Source organism: Silurus aristotelis (genome assembly GCF_946808225.1).
Source record: "Silurus aristotelis genome assembly, chromosome: 4".
Lineage (NCBI taxonomy): Eukaryota > Metazoa > Chordata > Actinopteri > Siluriformes > Siluridae > Silurus > Silurus aristotelis.
Window position 1 is genome coordinate 7,929,453 of NC_139577.1, and position 21,082 is coordinate 7,950,534.

The 21,082-nt window shown below is 40.2% G+C and overlaps 2 protein-coding genes across 3 annotated transcripts; both read right to left on the reverse strand.

Moving 5' to 3' along the window:
* Positions 1-2,265: 2,265 nt before the first annotated feature.
* LOC310725285 (homeobox protein six1a-like) lies at positions 2,266-5,081 on the reverse strand. 2 transcript variants are annotated; one of them, XR_014533292.1, is made up of 3 exons: positions 3,622-5,080; positions 3,045-3,236; positions 2,266-2,917 (listed from the first exon to the last, which is right to left on the reverse strand). XR_014533292.1 is itself a non-coding variant. In XM_083540137.1 (2 exons), the coding sequence occupies exons 1-2, from the start codon at positions 4,179-4,181 to the stop codon at positions 3,230-3,232; spliced, it is 567 nt and encodes a 188-aa protein (XP_083396263.1). In that variant the 5' UTR covers positions 4,182-5,081; the 3' UTR covers positions 2,958-3,229. The 2 variants fall into 2 exon arrangements, 1 of the variants encoding a protein (XP_083396263.1); XM_083540137.1 differs by lacking the exon at positions 2,266-2,917 and having other exon boundaries at positions 2,958-3,236; positions 3,622-5,081.
* A 3,962-nt stretch (positions 5,082-9,043) lies between these two features.
* Positions 9,044-21,039, reverse strand: LOC310725276 (homeobox protein SIX4-like; the record flags this gene model as incomplete). Its single annotated transcript, XM_083540117.1, has 4 exons — positions 9,044-10,083; positions 13,990-14,388; positions 14,636-16,288; positions 20,285-21,039. 2 exons carry the CDS (start codon positions 21,037-21,039, stop codon positions 16,276-16,278), a joined length of 768 nt encoding a protein of 255 aa, XP_083396243.1. The 3' UTR covers positions 9,044-10,083; positions 13,990-14,388; positions 14,636-16,275.
* Positions 21,040-21,082: the final 43 nt, after the last annotated feature.

The window sequence follows — 21,082 nt, forward strand, 5'->3', positions numbered from 1 at the left end:
TTTGGTTATCTTTTTAACAAAAAGATTTTGTTAAGTGTTTTAAAGTGTTTGTCTTTTGTAAACAATATTCGACAAATTAACATTATTATTATTATTATTATTATTATTATTATTATTATAAGCCTTGCCCTGAAACAGCAGATCGTTCAGCGGAGTATCAGAAAAAGCAGGGAATCATGAAAAAATAATGAACGCTTCTGAGATATCAGGCTTGAGAACACACACACACACACACACACACACACACACACAGATAAATGCATTGGTCTTCAACCAGGGGTCTGCTAATTAATGTTAAATCATAAATAAATCTTTGTAAAAAAAAAAAAAAAAAACTAAACAAACAACAAAAAAAAACCATGGATGAAAATATCAAAGATAATTTTATATATACAGTGAGGAAAATAAGTATTTGAACACCCTGCTATTTTGCAAGTTCTCCCACTTAGAAATCATGGAGGGGTCTGAAATTGTCATCGTAGGTGCATGTCCACTGTGAGTGACATAATCTAAAAAAAAAAAATCCAGAAATCACAATGTTTGATTTTTAAACTATTTATTTGTATGATACAGCTGCAAATAAGTATTTGAACACCTGAGAAAGTCAATGTTAATATTTGGTACAGTAGCCTTTGTTTGCAATTACAGAGGGCAAACGTTTCCTGTAGTTTTTCACCAGGTTTGCACACACTGCAGGAGGGATTTTGGCCCACTCCTCCACACAGATCTTCTGTGATCATCGTTTCTGTTGCTGAGAAACACGGAGTTTGAGCTCCCTCCAAAGATTCTCTATTGGGCTTAGGTCTGGAGACTGGCTAGGCCACGCCAGAACCTTGATATGCTTCTTACAGAGCCACTCCTTGGTTATCCTGGCTGTGTGCTTCGGGTCATTGTCATGTTGAAAGACCCAGCCTCGACCCATCTTTAATGCTCTAACTGAGGGAAGGAGGTTGTTTCCCAAAATCTCGCAATACATGGCCCCGGTCATCCTCTCCTAAATACAGTGCAGTCGCCTTGTCCCATGTGCAGAAAAACACCCCCAAAGCATGATGCTACCACCCCCATGCTTCACAGTAGGGATGGTGTTCTTGGGATGGTACTCATCATTCTTCTTCCTCCAAACATGTCTAGTGGAATTATGACCCAAAAGTTCTATTTTGGTCTCATCTGACCACATGACTTACTCCCATGACTCCTCTGGATCATCCAAATGGTCATTGGCAAACTTAAGACGTGCCTGGACATGTGCTGGTTTAAGCAGGGGAACCTTCCGTGCCATGCACGATTTTAAACCATGACGTCTTAGTGTATTACCAACAGTAACCTTGGAAACGGTGGTCCCAGCTCTTTTCAGGTCATTGACCAGCTCCTCCCGTGTAGTTCTGGGCTGATTTCTCACCTACGAGGGGGCATGGGGGTGGTAGCATCATGCTTTGGGGGTGTTTTTCTGCACATGGGACAGGGCGACTGCACTCTATTAAGGAGAGGATGACCGGGGCCACATATTGCGAGATTTTGGGAAACAACCTCCTTCCCTCAGTTAGAGCATTGAAGATGGGTCAAGGCTGGGTCTTCCAACATGACAATGACCCGAAGCACACAGCCAGGATAACCAAGGAGTGGTTCTGTAAGAAGCATATCAAGGTTCTGGCGTGGCCTAACCAGTCTCCAGACCTAAACCCAATAGAGAATCTTTGGAGGGAACTCAAACTTCGTGTTTCTCAGTGACAGGCCAGAAACCTGACTGATCTAGAGAAGATCTGTGTGGAGGAGTGGGCCAAAATCCCTCCTGCAGTGTGTGCAAACCTGGTGAAAAACTACAGGAAACGTTTGACCTCTGTAATTGCAACATTGACTTTCTCAGGTGTTCAAATACTTATTTTCCTCACTGTATGTATATATATATATATATATATATATAAAAAATAAGTATTTGAACACCTGAGAAAGTCAATATATATATATACAGTACAGACCAAAAGTTTGGACACACCTTCTCATTCAAAGAGTTTACTTTATGAATCTACAATTTTCACAGTCATGAAAATAAAGAAAACTGAAATGAATGAGAAGGTGTGTCCAAACTTTTGGTCTGTACTGTGTGTGTTTATATATATATATATATATATATATATATATATATATATATATATATATATATATATATATATATATATATATATATAAAATTATTACATTAAAGTTTTATTAAACTTAAAGCTGAAGTTGATGCAAATGTATAATCGTCCACCTGAAAGTAAAAAAAAATGTATGAAACTGCAAATCTATTAAATGAAAAGACAACTGTGAACAACTTAATACATATTAATTGCAAAATATGTTCGTTATGATGCATAAATCTTTTTGAAAGATTTGAAGATATATCAAAATATACAGACAATGATGCATAAACAACAACAACATAGTTCTAATTGTCTTAACATAATATAACTAGTGTAATATTATAGGTTTCTATAAAAATCAGTGGCTGTGTTTGATAATGTTTATGAAAAATGTTGATAAAAAAAAACAAAAACATTGAAGACCCCTGGATTAATGCATTCATTTACTCACCTCTCATTCACCTCACACACACACACACACTCTCTCTCTCTCTCTCTCTCTCTCTCTCTCTCTCTCTCTCTCTCTCTCTCTCTCTCTCTCTGTTCAGGAATTCCTGTTTAAGATTCAGTGGTTTTCTGGTCTCCACCCTCTTCTGTGGAAAAGCAGGAGCTCACATTTCATCTTCTAGTTCACCATCAACGATAGAGAGTTTTCTGCTGAGAGGGAGGGAGGAGAGCGGGTAGTCTGGATTACCACACTTACACAGTTAATAGCCAGTTATACGCAAGGTTTTCAAGGGGATCTTTTGGGGGATTTGGATCACTATAAGGACACTTTCTTCTTGGAGTTTCTTCTATGGAACAACATCAGTAATAGAGATCCACACAGCACTCTTCATCACAATAATAATTATTATTTATTTAAATGGTTTTTTTAATGATTATTTCTCTCATCATTATTATTATTATTATAATATTTACGGTCCCAGCTCAGTGATGTTCTTTGTTCAGCAGAGAGGTTCATGTGTTCGAGTCCAGGTTCTGGCTTCAGCCAAGTTTTAGGTCCAGGTTTTCTTGAGGAAGCATCTGGGGTGGGGCTCCATAACAGTAAGAACTGCTCTATATTTCCCGCCTTAGAGCTGCAGAGTTGAAGAGGTTTATTATGGCTATCCTCTAAAAAAAAAAAAAAAATTACACACACACACACACACACAAGGTTGTCATCACACTTCAGTCTGCTGTAATTTCTGTGTTATTTCTTTGAATGTAAGAGGCTGAAATAGAATTTTAAACTTTGTCACGTTGTGGAGGAAAAATAAATTCAAATGAACACAAAATCAGATGCAGACGCTGATCAGACCTAAATCAGACAATGTGTGTTTCTCTCTCAGTTTCTGCAGCTTTACACATCAGAACGAATCTCTTCATGGTTTTACAGAAAATACTCCTGTTATTTGAATTTACATTTAAACTGGCTGTGTGTGTGTGTGTGTGTGTGTGCGTGCGTGCGTGCGTGCGTGCGTGCGTGCGTGCGTGCGTGCACTACGATAACACTCACCTGTCCTTGGCCCCAGCAGCTCGGTCTCTCTGTCTCCGGTTCTTGAACCAGTTGCTGACCTGTGTGGTGGTCAGTCCGGTGGTGTTGGCCAGGTGTGTTTTCTCGCGTGGAGACGGGTACGGGTTGTGTGTGTAGCAGTCTCGCAGCACTGAGCGTGACTTCTCCTTGAAGCAGTAGCTGGTCTCCTCTCCATCCCAGATGGTCCGCGGTAAAGGGAACTTGCGGCGCACACGGTATTTCCCTACAGCACCAAGCGGACGCCCACGCAGCCTCTCAGCCTCAGCGTAGTGTCCCCTGAGCCACAGCTGCTGCAGCCCCGCGTGGTTCTGTGTGGAGAACTGGTGGCTCTCGAGGATCCGGTAGAGCTCGTGAAAGTCTCCTCGGTGGAAGGCCACCACCGCTTTGGCCTGAAGCACCGACTCGTTCTTGTGCAGGCGGTCACACGCCGGAAGTGACCACAGGAAGCGACCGAGCCGCTCGAGATCTTTGCCCTGTTGAAGCACCGCGCACACACACACCACCTGCTCCTGAGTGAAGCCAAAGCTTGGTGAAGTCATCATTAGGATTCTACTCTATACTAATGTGCAATATCTAGCCATTGTGCCCTAACCATCATCAAATCTAAGGTCCTCTGAGATGCTCAGAAGATCAGTGAGAAGATCTTCACAAACCCAAAAAGTCCAGACTGTTCTTACCAAAAGAGAAGAAGCAACGGTTCAGTTTTACCCAGCAGTGCAGCAGCTACTCCAAACCCTCCAACAAATTTCTCTCAGTTCCTTTGATTCTTTTTTACACTGGAGCACCAGTCAATCTTTCCAAATCAGTGCTTCTGGAAAGATTTCCACAGAAGTTCAACATTTATTTTCTCTACAAAAAAAAATTAATTTCTTCCTAAATGACAGAGAAAAGAAATTACAGCTTCATCTCCAGACACGGGTAATTCCTCCATGATGATGTGATCCTCACAACCAAAGCTCCAAAACGGATGTTCTTCCCACAGCACAAACTTTCCAAACATCTCCGTTAACAATATTTACAAAGAACTGAAGTTTTATTTTGGGTGAGAAAAATCTATGAACTTCCTGAATGTAAAATCTATGAAGTCCTCAAAGCTCAAAGAACTGCTGATTTTCTCCTCCTGCAGTGATTCAGCAGATTTAAACCGGTTCCTTATTTTGGTGTAGTGTACATGTGTGTGTGTCTGTGTGCGAGTGTGCGTGTTTGGGGGATCTGCCCCTAAACTGGTCAGAATGAAAATGTACAGTTCTACTCCTACACTGGAGGGCGGAACCCAAGAACCTGAAATCAGAGACCCACTTTACACACACACACACACACACACACACACACACAGTTGCTCTCTCTCTCAGTAACAGTGTTCTATACTTTTTTTTGTTTCATGTCTCCTTTTTTATTTGGTTTTTATCTGTTTTAGATGTAATTGAATATTATGCATTTATATTGGAATATTAAGTCATTAATTATGGAATATTTCTAAATATATATACACACACAGTGATATTTTTTATAAAGTAATATTTTTATACAGTACTGTGGAACATTTTTTTGTAAGAATGATATGAAGGTAAAAGTGCTAATAATCATTTATTATTGCAATTAACAAAATATAAATAACAAAAAATAAATCTAAATCAAAGCAGTATTTGGTTGTGACCACCCTTTGGTATTTGTATTTTCTCAAAGCAGACTGAAGTGTTAAGATGTGCTCTTCCAGCCTACATCCACAGAAGATCTGTGGTTAGTTCTCCAAGATGTTCGGAACAACCAACCAACCAACCAGCCATATATGCTTCTATATCATCATGATGATTACTATTATTCTTATTATTATTTTACATTTTAGGGATTTTTAAAGATGAATCCTGGTGTTGCGTGTATATGAACTAACCGCACAAGTGCACACTTTAAACCTCCAGTTCAGACCTCCAAAATGATCAGCCCCTTCAGCTACATGAATGGCCTGGTGTAAATCTGGATTAGAGAGGATCAGTTCTCCAACCAGCTCCAGACTGAACTCATGTGTATCTCATCAGGATTCAATTGCGTTTCTCATCCAAAGTCTTTTGCAGGATCAGCGTGTCCTTCCTCTCACCACCACCCACCACCTAAACCTTTTTATTCTCATATTTCCTGCAGGAATTCTTATTACCTCCACTGCAGACCGTACGCTGACGTACGCTTTCCAACAACAACAGCTGGCCTGTTCTCATTATATTAAGAAGAAAAAGAAAAGAAAATCATAGGTCTTTAAATAATAATAATTATAATAATAATATTAATAATATATCAGTCCCGTGACACTGTGGGAAAATGATCTGGAGCAGTGTTAAAAATAAATTCTTACTTGGTTCCTGGTTTGAATGTGTTTTTTTTATTGAATTCAGGAACTATGAGTTCGAACAAATGAAATAATGAAAAGAAAAACATAGAAAATAATATGATCATATAATACCTATTAAACAGCTAGAATAATAAAATTTAAAAAAATATTAGATGAATTAAACTACACAAAAGCAAAATTAATGTAAGCATAAATGTTATCATTATTGTTTTGTACAAAAAGGAGAGCGGTGGGGTTATGAGAGAAGATAAAGTTTAACATGACAATGTTGATAATGATTGACTGGGATAGCAGTAAAATGTGTGTACGTTCACACACACACACACACACACACACACACACACAAAGTACACACAGTGTGAGAATAAATTCTAATGGTAATAACAACACACTTCTCAAATGTCTGCAGCTCACAGGAAGTCCTTACTGATGCCTGAGGTTAACTGATGGTCACGATGCCCTGCATCAGTTCTTTCTGTCTGTGTGAAAGGTACACAGGAGCGTGTGTGTGTGTGTGTGTGTGTGTGTGTGTGTGTGTGTGTGTGTGTGTGTGTGTGTGTGTGTGTGTGTGTGTTCTTCCCTATCTCTATCACACTCCTGTCAGACAGGGTGAGTGGTGAAGAGTCACCCAGTTTATATATATACATATACATATATATATACACTGTTCTGTTCTGCCATTTACTGTTATTGTATTCACAGCAATATCAGTTATAGTCAAGTCAAAATGTAATCTTTTATCTCTTCGTCTGTGTCAGGAATGCGTCTTGCCATCTACGACAAGATGGATGATGCCACCCTGATAGTGCAGTGTGTGTGTGTGTGTGTGTGTGTGTGTGTGTGTGTGTGTGTGTGTCTCGTCATTCTTCCTGCACACCAGCCAAACATCTTCAAACAGGTCCCTAGTCAAGCTGTAAGAAGGTTGTTCTGCAAATAATTTATTTTGGTGGGAATAAATAAATAAATCGTAGCCATTAATCTGTAATTATTTGTTTGAATTTTTTTGAGTTTGTTGCCTGCAGATGTGCTCAATTCGAATTTCTCAGACTGGAGACAAGTTCACCAGTTGATACAGACAGAACAGAGGACATTGTGTCCCTCTGCGCTGGTGTCCACCACAGACATTGTAAAATTAAACACAAGGATGCAAATGAACCACCATTTATTTTTGCATGACCTTAATGTAATTACTTGTTTTATCTCCTTATATTTTGTTGAGATTTGTAGTAAGGAAAGTAGGGAAATGTAAACACACATTCCCATAGCCACACATTCTCAACACTGAGCACAAATAATCTATACAATATTAATAAAGATAAAATAATTAAAAATAAATAATAATGAAGACAGTAATTATAAAGTAAATAATAGTAATACAGGTGTAACTGTACACAAAATTCACGATTCGGTTTGAGTCATGGTTCGGTACAATTTAGGTATGTTAGGGGGAAGAAATGCAAAACAAAATCTACCAAACCAAAAGCCCTGTACACGGTACCCTAAATAGTAATTAGAATAGAATAGAATAGAATAGAATAGCTTAGCTTAGCTTAGCTTTTATTTGGTACATATACATTACAGCACTGTGAAATTTCTTTGCATATCCTAGCTTGTTAGGAAACTGGGGTCAGAGTTTAAGGTCAGCCACAATACAGTGCCCCTGGAGCACAGAGGGTTAAGGGTCTTTGTCAAGGGCCTAAGAGTGGCTTGGCTTTAACCCCGACCTTCCAATCAGTAACCAAAACAAGTAAACAAAAATAAATATTAATGAGATAATTAAATAATAATAAAAAGGTAAATAATAAAATGTAAATACAAATACTATAAATAAGAAAATACAAATATATGGTCAAATAAATACCACAAATAAGAGATACAAATATGAAATGCAAATATTAAAATTAGCAAATAAATAATAGATAATTAATAGACAGTTTAATATATATTATAATAAACGTAAATAAAACAAATATAAATAAATTATATATATATATATAGACATACAGAGGCCAGCGAAGCATAACCCCCTGTTTCACCTCTTCAGGAGCCCCAGGTGGGACAGACCGGACGTTCTTTTTCTTTCTTTCTCTTTGCCGGAATTTACAGTCCCACCCGAGTTCAGCACTGATTGCACACCAGGAGTCTCGAACCGAGGTTCTTTTGGAGACCGGACTGCACCATTAACCCATTCAGCCATCGGAGCTGATACAGTACTTTTTGTTTCTTTGGGATTTATCTTTTATTACCCAACAAACACAGAGACCAAGGCAAGTAAAAGACCTTCCTCATGAGAACTCACCTGACCCGGGGCTCGACCCAGCAGCGCCACCCCACATCACCACACCGACTTACCTGCCCGCGGAGCCACCAGGACTCTAATTTGCAACTTTCTTTTTTTTTCGAGCTAAATATTTTACTTAAAATAACAAATTGGCACAATGGCTAGATATTGCACAAAACATAATTTTTGATTCACCTGAGTTGGGACTCCACCCTGAGCCCACAAGTTACCAGACCTGCTGCTCTGCTCACCAACACACTGAGCCAACAGTCGGTACACACAAAGCGCAGTAGATTTTGGATTTTTTTTTCGATTACACAAACACAACAGAAATACTAAGAGTTTAATTGCCTTTTTAACAACCAAGAAAACATTATCTCCATCTCAATTTCCACGAGAAGTGTGTCGGAAGTTACTAAGAACAAAATGTGTGTGTGTGTGTGTGTGTGTGCGTGTGAGAGAGAGAATGTGAGAGAGAGAGAGAGAGAGAGAGAGAGAGAGAGAGAGAGAGAGAGAGAGAGAGAATGAGAGAGACATTCCGACTACTGGCATAAATCAAGGTGAGGCAGATTCTGGATCGTACTGAAGGTTATATGATTAAACTATTATAGTTATAAATGTGGTCTAAGTTTTGCATTTGATTGAATGAACCTTTAAGAATTCAGCCTTAGGGGGCGCTGTGGTGTTGGTTAGGCATACGCTATTTTAGACCGCGCACCTTAATGTAGTGTTCATTTAGAAAAAAATCAAAACCAATTAATTTACAACTTTAAATATAATTCATAAACTACCTTTACTGGATTTTAAATAAAACATTTTTATTTTAGATGATCCATATCAAATACAATGGTTACAGACATTTAGGGAATTAAAGGAAAAATGGTTGTAAATAATGATTTTTTTTAAATCAACATTTACATTCACAAAACTCAGTCACAAGCCAGTGCACTTAGTGCCGGTCCCAAGCCAAGATAAATGGGGAGGGTTGCGCTAGGAAGGAATCCAGCGTAAAACGTGTCAAATCAAATATGCGGATCACAAGCTTAAATTTCATACCGGATCGGTCGAGGCCTGGGTTACCTACGATCGCCACAGGTATCGTTAGCCAACAGGGTACCGTGGAAATTAAGCTACTGTTGGCTGAAGAAGGAGAAGGAGACGGGGAAGACGTTCAGAAGAGGAGAAGTGTATGAGAGTGGAGGTTAGGGTGGGCACTTTAAATGTTGCTTCTATGACTGGTAAAGGGAGAGAGGTAGCTGATATGATGGAGCAGAGAAAAGTAGATATGTTGTGTGTTCAGGAGATCAAGTGGAAAGGAAGTAAGGCCAGGAACATTGGAGGTGGACTAGACTATATTCTATGTAGGAGATGCAACCTTGAAAGAGATTGGGGACTTTAAGGTGTTGGCAGGGGACAGTGTAGCTACACAGCATCGAATGATGCTCTGTAAGATGGCTAAGAGTGAGAACTGAAAAAAGAGTAAGATGGTGGAAACTGAAAGAGGAAAACTGTAGTGTGAGATTCAGGGAAGAGGTCAGACAGGGGCTCGGTGGTGGTGGGGAGGTGCTGGATGATTGGGCAACTACTGCAGAAGTGATGAGGAAGACAACTAGAAAGGTACTTGGTGTGACATCTGGAAATAGAAAGGAAGAAAAAGAAGGAAGGATTTGCTTGTCATAAAAAATGCAGATGGAAATGTGTTGACTAGTGAGGAGAGTGTGTTGAGGTGGAGAGAGTATTTTGAGCAGCTGATAAATGAGGAAAATGGGAGAGATATAAGGGTGGATAAAAAGGTGTTGAAGGTGGAGAAGTATAGGTACTCAGAACAGCACTAGTTAACAAGTGACTGTCTAGAGCCAAGGCCAGGGAGCAGACAGACAGGCTCGTCGTTACTCAGGATCCACCAAATTGAGACTGTGTCTGTCCCCCGAGCGAAACCAAAATATAGGAATTCTCAGAAAGTCTGTTTTAGTAACCTGATTAACATAAAATTAAATAGGACTGAACGCACAGCCAGCACCTCTGATCTAAAGATAGGATTGCTGAATATTAGATCTCTCACGCCTAAAGCGCTTAATGTAAACGAAATTATTACCGACCAGGAGTTTAAAATAATGTGTTTGACAGAAACATGGATTAAACCAAATGAATATTTAGCATTAAATGAAGCGAGTCCTCCTGGGTATAGTTACATACACCAACCCCGTCTAAATGGCAGAGGAGGCGGAGTCGCAGCTATTTATAATAATAATCTAAGCGTCACACAAAAGACTAAACACAAATGTAAAACATTTGAAGTTCTTTACACCAGCATAAAATATTCAGTGTCTGAAAGCAGGTCCAGTCAGACAATTCCACTCATTATTATTTATAGACCCCCAGGGCCCTACTCTAATTTTCTCATAGAATTTGCAGATTTCATCACAAATTTGGTTACTTCTCTAGACAAAGCATTAATTGTTGGTGATTTTAACATTCATTTTGATCATCAAGAAGACTCCTTAAGAGCAGCTGTTGTGTCCATTCTAGATTCAGTTGGAATTAATCAGAATGTTATAGGACCCACTCATAGTGGTGGACACACTCTCGATTTGTTGTTAACATTTGGATTAAAAATAAAAAACTTAGTCATAATTCCACAGTCTGAAGCTATTTCAGACCATTATCTCATCTCTTTTAAAATTTGCCTCAGTCATTGCATTACTACTTCACCACGTTATCGTGTTAAGCGTACTTTCACGTCAGCTACAGCAGCGCGTTTTATTAACAATCTTCCAGAAATTACGATATTAGATAGATCTCCGTCTGACCCTGCAGATCTCGACTGGGCCACTAAACACCTAGAATCAACATTACGTTATACCCTAGATGATGTAGCTCCCCTTAAGACCAAAATGATCAGGGAGAAAAAATTAGCACAGTGGTATAATGATCATACACGCACCTTAAAACAGACCACTCGAAAATTAGAACGTAAATGGCGTCAAACAAAATTAACAGTATTTCAAATAGCATGGAAGGGGAGCCTCCTAATTTATAGAAAATCTCTTAGTGCTGCTAGATCAGCATATTTCTCCACCCTCATAGAAAATAACAAGCATAATCCTAGATTTTTATTCAGCATGGTAGCAAAATTAACAGGGAATAAAAGCACTGCACTCACATGCACACCATCATTAGGTACTAATGATTTCATGAACTTTTTTAATAATAAAATTGAAAACATCAGGCAAAAAATCCAGACGGTTAATATAAAGCCAAATTATTTTACAAGTAACCCTGTAGACAGCAGTGTAATTATAACAGACAATCAATTACAAAGTTTTACTCCTATTCACGAGAATGACTTAATTTCATTAATTTCCTCATCAAAATCATCAACCTGCATTCTCGATCCCTTGCCTACAAGTTTCTTTAAACAGATCATTCCAGAGGTAATTGAACCTGTTTTAAAAATAATAAACTCTTCCATTAGCACTGGTTTTGTACCAAAATCCTTCAAACTGCCAGTTATCCACCCCCTAATTAAGAAACCTGACCTTGACCCATGTCAGCTGTCCAACTACAGACCAATATCAAATCTCCCCTTCATAGCCAAAATTTTGGAAAAGGTTGTAGCACAGCAGTTATGCTCACACCTACTTATGAATAATATTTTTGAAATGTATCAGTCAGGATTTCGGCCTCATCATAGCACAGAGACGGTGCTAGTTAAGGTGGTAAATGACCTGTTATTGGCCTCTGATCAGGGTTTTGTCTCCTTACTTGTTTTGCTCGACCTTAGTGCAGCTTTTGACACCATTGATCACACTATACTACTTGCTAGACTTAAAAAACGTTGTTGGAATAAAGGGAACAGCTCTCTCTTGGCTCAGGTCTTATTTGACTGATCGCTATCAGTTTGTTGATGTTAATGGTGAGTTCTCCACACTCTCTGAGGTAAAGTTTGGTGTTCCTCAAGGATCTGTCTTAGGCCCTCTGCTTTTCTCTTTATATATGCTGCCTCTTGGAGAAATTATTCATAAACATGGTATTAGATTCCATTGCTATGCTGATGATACACAGCTATATATTTCAGCAAAGCCAGATGAGAGAGATCAGCTTAACAATGTTGAAAAATGTGTAAAGGACATTAGACAGTGGATGCTCTATAACTTTCTTCTGCTAAACTCAGATAAGAGGGAAGTACTTTTACTAGGACCACATGCATTTAGAAGCAAACTTTCCGATTACCTAACATCTCTGGATGGTGTTTCTGTTTCAGCGTGTACGGCTGTCAAAGACCTTGGTGTGATTATTGACTCGAGTCTTTCCTTTGAGGCTCACGTGAATAATATTACCAGGATTGCCTTCTTTCACCTTAGAAATATTGCTAAAATTAGAAATATGATGTCGTTACAGGATGCAGAAAAACTAGTTCATGCTTTTGTTACTTCTAGATTAGACTACTGTAACGCTTTACTGTCTGGGTGTGCGAGTAAGTGCATAAATAAGCTTCAGTTAGTTCAGAATGCAGCAGCAAGAGTCCTCACTAGATCTAGGAAATATGACCACATCACCCCTGTATTAATCAGTCTACACTGGCTCCCAATCAAATCTCGCATTGATTATAAAATTCTACTACTGACATATAAAGCACGTAATGGTCTCGCACCACCGTATCTGAGTGAACTTCTGTACCAGTATGATCCTCCACGCCTACTTAGATCAAAAGGTGCAGGCTATCTGTTGGTTCCTCCAATAATGAAGATTACAGCAGGGGGCAGATCTTTCTCTTATAAAGCCCCGCAGTTATGGAACAGCCTTCCAACCAGTGTTCGGGACTCAGACACAGTCTCAGTGTTCAATTCGAGGTTGAAAACATATTTATTCAGTCAAGCCTTTAATCAGTAGATTTTTTCTCAGGTAAAGGCTCAGATCTGGAGGGAACATTGATATAGAGTGTTTGGTGAACTGGGATATTTGTACGCTGTCGTCCCCTCACATTCACGTGTTCACTCAGGTTTGTTGATGGTGGTGTGGTGGGCCGTCTCTTATCCCAGAGATCCCTCATGTCTGTGTTGCCTTCTGGTTCTCCCTTTTAGTTATGCTGCTATAGCGAGTCTTGCCGGAGTCCAAACTGCACAGTGACTTTAACTCTCATGCAACAATAGGTACACTTAATAATCCATATCCTTCTCTTCCTGTCACCCTCTCTCTCTCTCTCTCTCTCTCTCTCTCTCTCTCTCTCTCTCTCTCTCTCTCTCTCTCTCTCTCTCTCTCTCTCTCGGTCGAGTTAAACATGCTCCTGAGGCTCCAGTGACCACTGTTCCTGCCCCTCTCCCCCCCGTGGATCTTCCCACTTCATCCAGGCCTGCCTGGATTGGACTGTAGTTGATGTCAACAGTCTCCTACACTGACTCAGAAATACACTTCGCTTTTGATCATCATCACTGCACCCCGCAACATTGTATACCCGCCACAAATGGACATTCGGTGTAACCCAGATGAGGATGGGTTCCCTCTTGAGTCTGGTTCCTCTCAAGGTTTCTTCCTTATGCCATCTCAGGGAGTTTTTCCTTGCCACAGTCGCCAGTCGCCACCGGCTTGCTCATCAGGGACAAACTTACTCATAAAGAACATATTCATTTTTAATCACCGCATTATCTGTGTAAAGCTGCTTTGAGACAATGTTCATTGTTAAAAGCGCTATACAAATAAAAATTAATTGAATTGAATTGAATACTTGGGGTCAACAGTGCAAAGTAATGTAGAGTGTGTTAGAGAAGTGAAGAAAAGAGTGCAGGCAGGGTGGAGTGGGTGGAGAAGAGTGACAGGAGTGATTTGTGATAGAAGAGTGTCTGCAAGAGTGAAAGGGAAAGTTTATAGGACTGTGGCGAGACCTGTGATGTTGTATGGTTTAGAGACAGTGGCATTGAGTAAAAGACAGGAGGTGTTGCTGGAGGTAGCAGAGCTGAAGATGTTGAGGTTTTCGTTGGGAGTGACGACGATGGACAAGATTATAAAGGAGTTTATTAAAGGGACAGCGCATGTAGGACGTTTTAGAGACAAGGTGAGGAAGGCGAGATTGAGATGGTTTGGACATGTGCAGAGGAGGGACATGGGGTATATCGGTAGAAGAATGCTGAGGATGGAGCCACCAGGAAGGAGTAAAAGAGGAAGACCAAGGAGAAGGTTCATGGATGTGGTGAGGGAAGACATGCAAGTTGGGTTGAAAGAGGCAGATGTAGAGGACAGTGGGGTATGGAGACGGATGTTCCGCTGTGGCGACCCCTAATCGGAGAAGCCGAAAGAAGAAGAAGAAGAAGAAGAAAAAGAAGAAGACGACATGTGCAAGAGGAGAGACATAGTGTATATCGGTAGAAGAATGCTGAGGATGGAGTCCTCTACTTTTTTACAGCTTAAAAACAAACAAGACAAATTCACACATTTCTCTGTTCTAGTTTAAGTCTAAGCATGAAAACTTTCCCTAATTTTTAGACAGGAAAAGAAGAAAACTAGGAAACCTCGTTGACTCATTCATTTACAGTATGGGCAGTTTCATCTGCTGAAGACCCAGTGAGTGTTTTTTTCATCACCTTGCATACTGAGCGCATGACATCACGTTAAATGTGTGTAAACATTTGCACCCCGGCACTTTACTGTTAGATCTAAATGGGTTCTAGTGTAGAAAGGTGGAGAAATATTGAAGTTCTACTATTTATACTACATTTTACCTCTAACTCCATCAGCGTTCAACCCGAAGACATCAAGCGTATGCGTAGCTTCTCTGTGAATTGTAAAGACCGCATTCTCTCATCTGATTGGCTGTCTATTTGACATTGATGAACCCTGTTAGACAGCTGATGCAGACCAGTATAATAAATACATTTGTAATCATAACAACATCCATTATCAGTGCATAACACAGTGCAGCTTCAAGAATCTGATTACTGTGTGTTTGTTGGGGGGGGGGGGATGTTAAGGCCCTGCATCGTTCCCCTGAAGAACGAGCTCAAAGTCTCCACAAAAAAATCTATACAGTCAATCTACATGGAGAGGATGCTTCTATTGTTCTCTACTTTTTTACTATGGTAAGCTTCTTTTTTATTTAGCTTATTCAAAAACGTGCATTAGAGCCCAGTCCTCCTGTTAAAGAAGAGCAGAAAAACCAACATGATAAATACAAAACTTTATTCTGTTTAGCACAACCAGAGCCAAGTCTTTTTCTCTACTACTTGGAGATTGAACAAATTACCATCGTCCTTTGTTTTAAAAACTTTTTATATCTTGCTACTCGGGGCCAAGTTGCCATTTTCCCGTTAAGGGACAATCTCGCAGACGAGTGTGTATCAGAAAGTCGACACTATTATACACAGGAGGGTCTGCGCTACTTGTCATCTTCACAGTCTATTGCATTTACTTAACTGGCACACACTGATGCACACTGTGCTGAAGTGGAGTAATACAGCACTTTCCGGAACTACATTCCTATAACAGCAAAGCAAACAAATCAAATCTGCCCATATGACTCCTGATTATGATGTGCTGAAGTTCCATTTTTCAACACAAATTTACATGAAACATGAGGGGGGTGCTGTTAAGCTATGGAGGGCTGCGACACCCTCTACCCCGCTTCGTACTATCACAGCATGCCCAACCTGTCTGCAACATATCCTTCTCACTTTTCAAAGAGTCTAGCAACTCAGAGAATATTTTTGGAATAATACCAACACATTTATGAGTTAATAATTTAGGACTGATTGAGTTTAGATTAAGCTCTAGATCTTGTCAAGTGGAAGAACATTTTACACCTGCCCATACAGACAAGTCAGGGCTGGCCACTGTGCAGATAAATGGCTAGTCATGTCTAATGTGTGGTGGTGGTGGTGGTGGTGGTGGTGGTGGTGGTGGTGGTGAAGGTGTGTGTCTGTGTGTGTTGTACAGAAGTTCGTAGATGTTCTCTGTCCCATCCAAGTCCTGATCTTGCAGGAGCTGGCACGATGGGTGAACAAACCCTCCATACAGCTCATCATCCTGGATCACTACACACACACACACACACACACACACACACACACACACACACACACACACACACATACACAAAATATCAATAGTCACATTCAATAACAACATCCTCTAATCACTTACATTTCAGCAGCTATAAATATTTTCAATTCAATTCCGTTTTATTTGTAGAGCGCTTTTAACTATGGACATGGTCTCAATGCAGCTTTACAGAGATAATGCGGTTATAAAAAATTTATACGTTTATTCCTTATAATTGTACGTTTTTCTTTAATGATTGAGTCAATGAAGGAAAAACTCCTTGAAGTTTAACCTGTCACGTTTGTATCTTTTTATCTTGTAGTTAGATTTGCTAGTTAAATGTTAAGTCTTTTTTCCTTCTAGGTTAAACCAACCTAGAACCAACCTCCCTACCAGGCAGTAGTGGCTCAACCGCTAAAGCCCTGGGTTATGTTTTGGGGGCTTGAGTACCAACACTGTCAAGCTGACACTGTTGGGCCCATGGGTGAGGCCCTTAACCCTCTCTGCTCCAGGGGGCGCTGTATAATGGCTGACCCTGTTCTTTATCCCGAGCTTCCTTACAAGCTGAGCTACACAAAATGTGCTGTAGTGTACATAAAGCCTCTAACTTTCTGCACGTCCTCATTCTGTGGTCTTGTGTTTATGGAATTGCAATACAGCCTTTACTCACACTTTCACACTCTCATCAGTCTCTCCTCCATCACTGGATGACTCAACCCTCACAAAACACCTACAGCCTTAATATTGCTCTTGTTTTCTTGTTGCTCCAAGACTTCTGTCCTGGCTTTACCCTTTGACTGTTACCAGACCAAATACACTACATAAACTAAAGTATTGGGACATCTGACTTTTCCAGCCATATGCAATTCTTCCCCAGTCTGTAAGCACAAAATTTGAGGAACAAACTTTTATAGGATGATGTGCATTAAATTATACCTTTACTTGAATTAGGAGACACAACCAACCTAGGAATCAGTAATAATTATCACCATACTAATACATTTGCCACCAACAATATAAGTGATAAGTAATGCTGATACTACAAATAATACTTTCTGATACTAATAAGATGTTAATTGTCTACATTAATTTCCTGATACACTTACCACTACTTTAATACTTCAATATTTCTACTACTGTTATGAGTGATAATCAGGCAACCTTTTATACTGGAACGTCTAATATTATTACAGCTAATACTATTAGCAGTAACACTAATCAGAGTGTAAATAAGTATGTACGTAACTGATGGCTGGTGATGTTCTGTGGTCATCTGTATGTTGTAATAAAAAGCTTATCCTGTATGTTGTAATAAAAAGCTTATTAACTAAAAAAACCCAAACCTGAACCAGCATGACAAAGCCCCTGTGCACAAAGTCAGCTCCATGAAGATATGCTTTACATGGATTGGAGTTGAAGATCCCCTGCTATAGAGCTCTCACCTCAACCTTGAATACCTTTGGAATGAACTTTAATGTTGACTGCACCCCAGGCCTCCTCACCTCACCTACCCCAGCACCTGACTTTACAAACACACTTGTGGCTGAATGAGTGCAAATGTTTACAAGCACAACCCAATGTCTTGTGGAACACCTTCTCAGAAGAGTGGTGGTTATTATAACACCAATGGAGACTAAATGTAGAATGGGTTGTTCAAAAAGCACATACAAATCCTATGTTTAGGTGTCCACAGACTTTTGGGCATATTGTGTACATTTTATCGTATCAGGAGATCACACTAGTAACCTACACCTACGTTCAAGATCAGAATAGGCTGTAACTGGGACACGCCCCTGTTTAAAATAAACTCGCCTCTGAGCACTGAGTGTGCTTTCAGTATTACACAATACACTCTATTCTGAATAGTGAATGGTGTGATTAATCTCAAACATTTAAAACCTCATAAAACCTGCTCATAATTCTTATTTCATACTTTCCTCAGAGTTCTTACTGTATTTTGGTTTTCCCTCTGACTACAAATAAATAATCCAAAAAAGAAATTCAAAAATTACCAAATGACCTCTGATGAAGGAGATTCTCACACAAAGGTCCCTTCTAACAGTGTGTAACATCAGCATTGTGTGTGTGTGTGTGTGTGTGTGTGTGTGTGTGTGTGTGTGTGTGTGTGTGTGTGTGTGTGTGTGTGTGTGTGTGTGTGTGTGTGTGTGTGTGTTATTGTGTATGTGTTTGTTTGTGTATGTTTGCACTGGTGTGTGTGTGAGTAATAAAGAGCCAGAGCATGAGGTCACCTCCGCCAGGTGCACATCAGCTTTGTTCACAGGGGTAAAAAGCATGTAAAGGAGAAGAAGTAAAAGCGTGTGTGTGTGTGTGTGTGTGTGTGTGTGTGTGTGTGTGTGTGTGTGTGTGTGTGTGTGTGTGTGTATTTTTAGGTGTGTAACGTGGGGGTCGTCTAATGCTGAAGAGAAGGTTTTCCTGTTCCCTTAGGCTAAAAGGCAAAGTAAATAGTGCAAAGTAATTTATAGCGTACGCACACACACACACACACACAAACACACACACACACACACACACACACACACACACAATCATGTGCTATTGAAGGTGAATTAAAGTAATTAAAAGCTTTCTGCTGGTAACTGACAGGATTATATAAATGCAGTTTGATTTGTCGTGCTGAATGAGCGACACACACCATTTGCCTAGACACCTGACTTGCAAACACCACACACTTACACTACATGGACAAAAGTGTTTGGACACCTGAGTGTAACATTGTAGTCCATATTTAGTCCCTATTTGCTGTTATAATAACCTTCACTCTTCTGGGAAGATGTTCTGCTAGATTATGGAGTGTGCTTGTGGAGATATATTCAGCTATAGGGGTGTTAGTAAAGTTAGGTTCTGATGTAGGTGAGGTGAGGAGCCCTGGTGTGCAATCAGCATTCACATTCATCGCAAAGATGTAAAATGGTAGAAATGTCTAAGTATTAATTATAGCATCCAAAATAGTAATGTTACAAGTATCAGAAGTAGAAAATTAAAGGTATAATATTATCAGTTTTAGTTAGTAGTTAGTTAATTAACATTACTGTTATCACAATATACATTATTAGGATTATTAGTATGGTATTACGTATAGTAGTATTTCCAGTAATATTGTCATTGATTTAATTAGTATTAGTGATATTGTTGGTATTTTGACCAGTAGTATTAATATTAGTGTTGTAGTATGAGTAGTAGTAGTGTTATATCATTGGCACAGTTTAGTTAATAGTTGAATTGATATCATTATCTGTAGAATGTATTGTTGTTTATTAGTATTTTATTGTTATTATAAATATTTGTGGAAGTAGTTTTGCTATAAATATTAATTATAATCCTGACTTTTGTGTTGTTGGTGGAGTCATTGTTACCAGGATTCAAATTATTTCGAATTGCAATTTCTTTGTATTGTTAGAGGCAGTATTACTGGGAGTAGTGGTATATTTATATCAGTAACAGTACTTTTAATTGTAATAAAATAGACATGGTATTATTGGTAGTTTTATAAGCATATAATGTGATATTAGTGTATCATAAGCAGTGGTATTTGTAATAGAAGACAGAGTTATATGTGTTAGGATTATTAGTGCCATTAAAGTTTGTATCATTAGTTATATTAGTTGGATTATTTGTAGGTATTAAGTGTATGAAGTGTGTGTTTATATATGTTTCACTCTGGTTGTGACACCCCCATCATGATGATGTAAATGTTGACAATAATAACAAAGATAAACTGATACAGTAACATTTTCATCTTAGAATTGAAAAGTTCCCATGTTGTGGGAGTGGAGCTCAAACAGCTATAGATCATTAATAGAAGGGTCCAGCAGTGAGGGTAAAACTTATTCACTTAAAGTGTGAAAGCTGGAAGTTCAGTCCGGTTTTGTGTTTGTTTGGCTTCTAATCCACATCAACCCCGAGACTGGGCACAATGCTCATTTGCGTATTTGCTCGTTTGCGTATCAGTCGCCTGCAATGACCCTCACCTTTTGGACGGGTTCCGGTCTCTCTGCCGCCGGTTTTTGAACCAGTTGCTGACCTGAGTGAGGGACAGTCCCGTTATTTTGGACAGGTTCTTCTTGTCCGCCGGTGACGGATATCGGTTGCGCGCGTACGCGTCCCGGAGCGCGTTCCGCGAGCGCGCCTTGAAGCAGTACACGGTCTCCTCTCCGTCCCAGATGGTGCGCGGGAGCGGGAACTTCCGGCGCACGCGGTACTTGTCCACAGCGCCGAGCGGGCGTCCGCGTGCCTTCTCCGCCTCCGTGTAGTGCGCCTTGTACCAGAGCTCCTGCAGCGCGGCGTGGCACGTGGGACTGAAGCTGTGGCCCTGCAGGATCCCGTACAGCTCGCTGTAGCGCGCCTGGTGGAAGGCGACGAGCGCGCGCGCGCGGAGAACACTCTCACCACCACCACCACCGCCGCCGCCGCCACCACCTAAAGTGCACAGGAACCGGGCAAGACGGTCCACCCGTCCCGCTTGCTGCAGCGCCTCACACACACACTCCACCTGCTCGGCGGAGAAGCACAACGGCGACGAGGAGGATGAGGAGGAGGAGAAGAGCGATGATGCTGATGAGGATGTTGATGAGGATGTTGATGAGGATGAAGGAGAGAAATCAGTGGTGCCGGCGGCGGCCGGTGTGCGCGCAAAATACTCCGCGTCCTCGTCGTCTTCCTTCGCGTCCCAGGGCGGCTCGCGGACCTCCGGCGTCTGATTCACATTCCAGCTAAAGGAAGACATGCCTGGATTATTTGTTCACTCCATTCATCCACTCTTCCGCCTC

Coding starts and splice junctions, on each gene's coding strand:
- LOC310725285 (XM_083540137.1), bottom strand. CDS start 4,181: ATGATGACTTCACCAAGCTTTGGCTTCACTCAGGAGCAGGTGGTGTGT.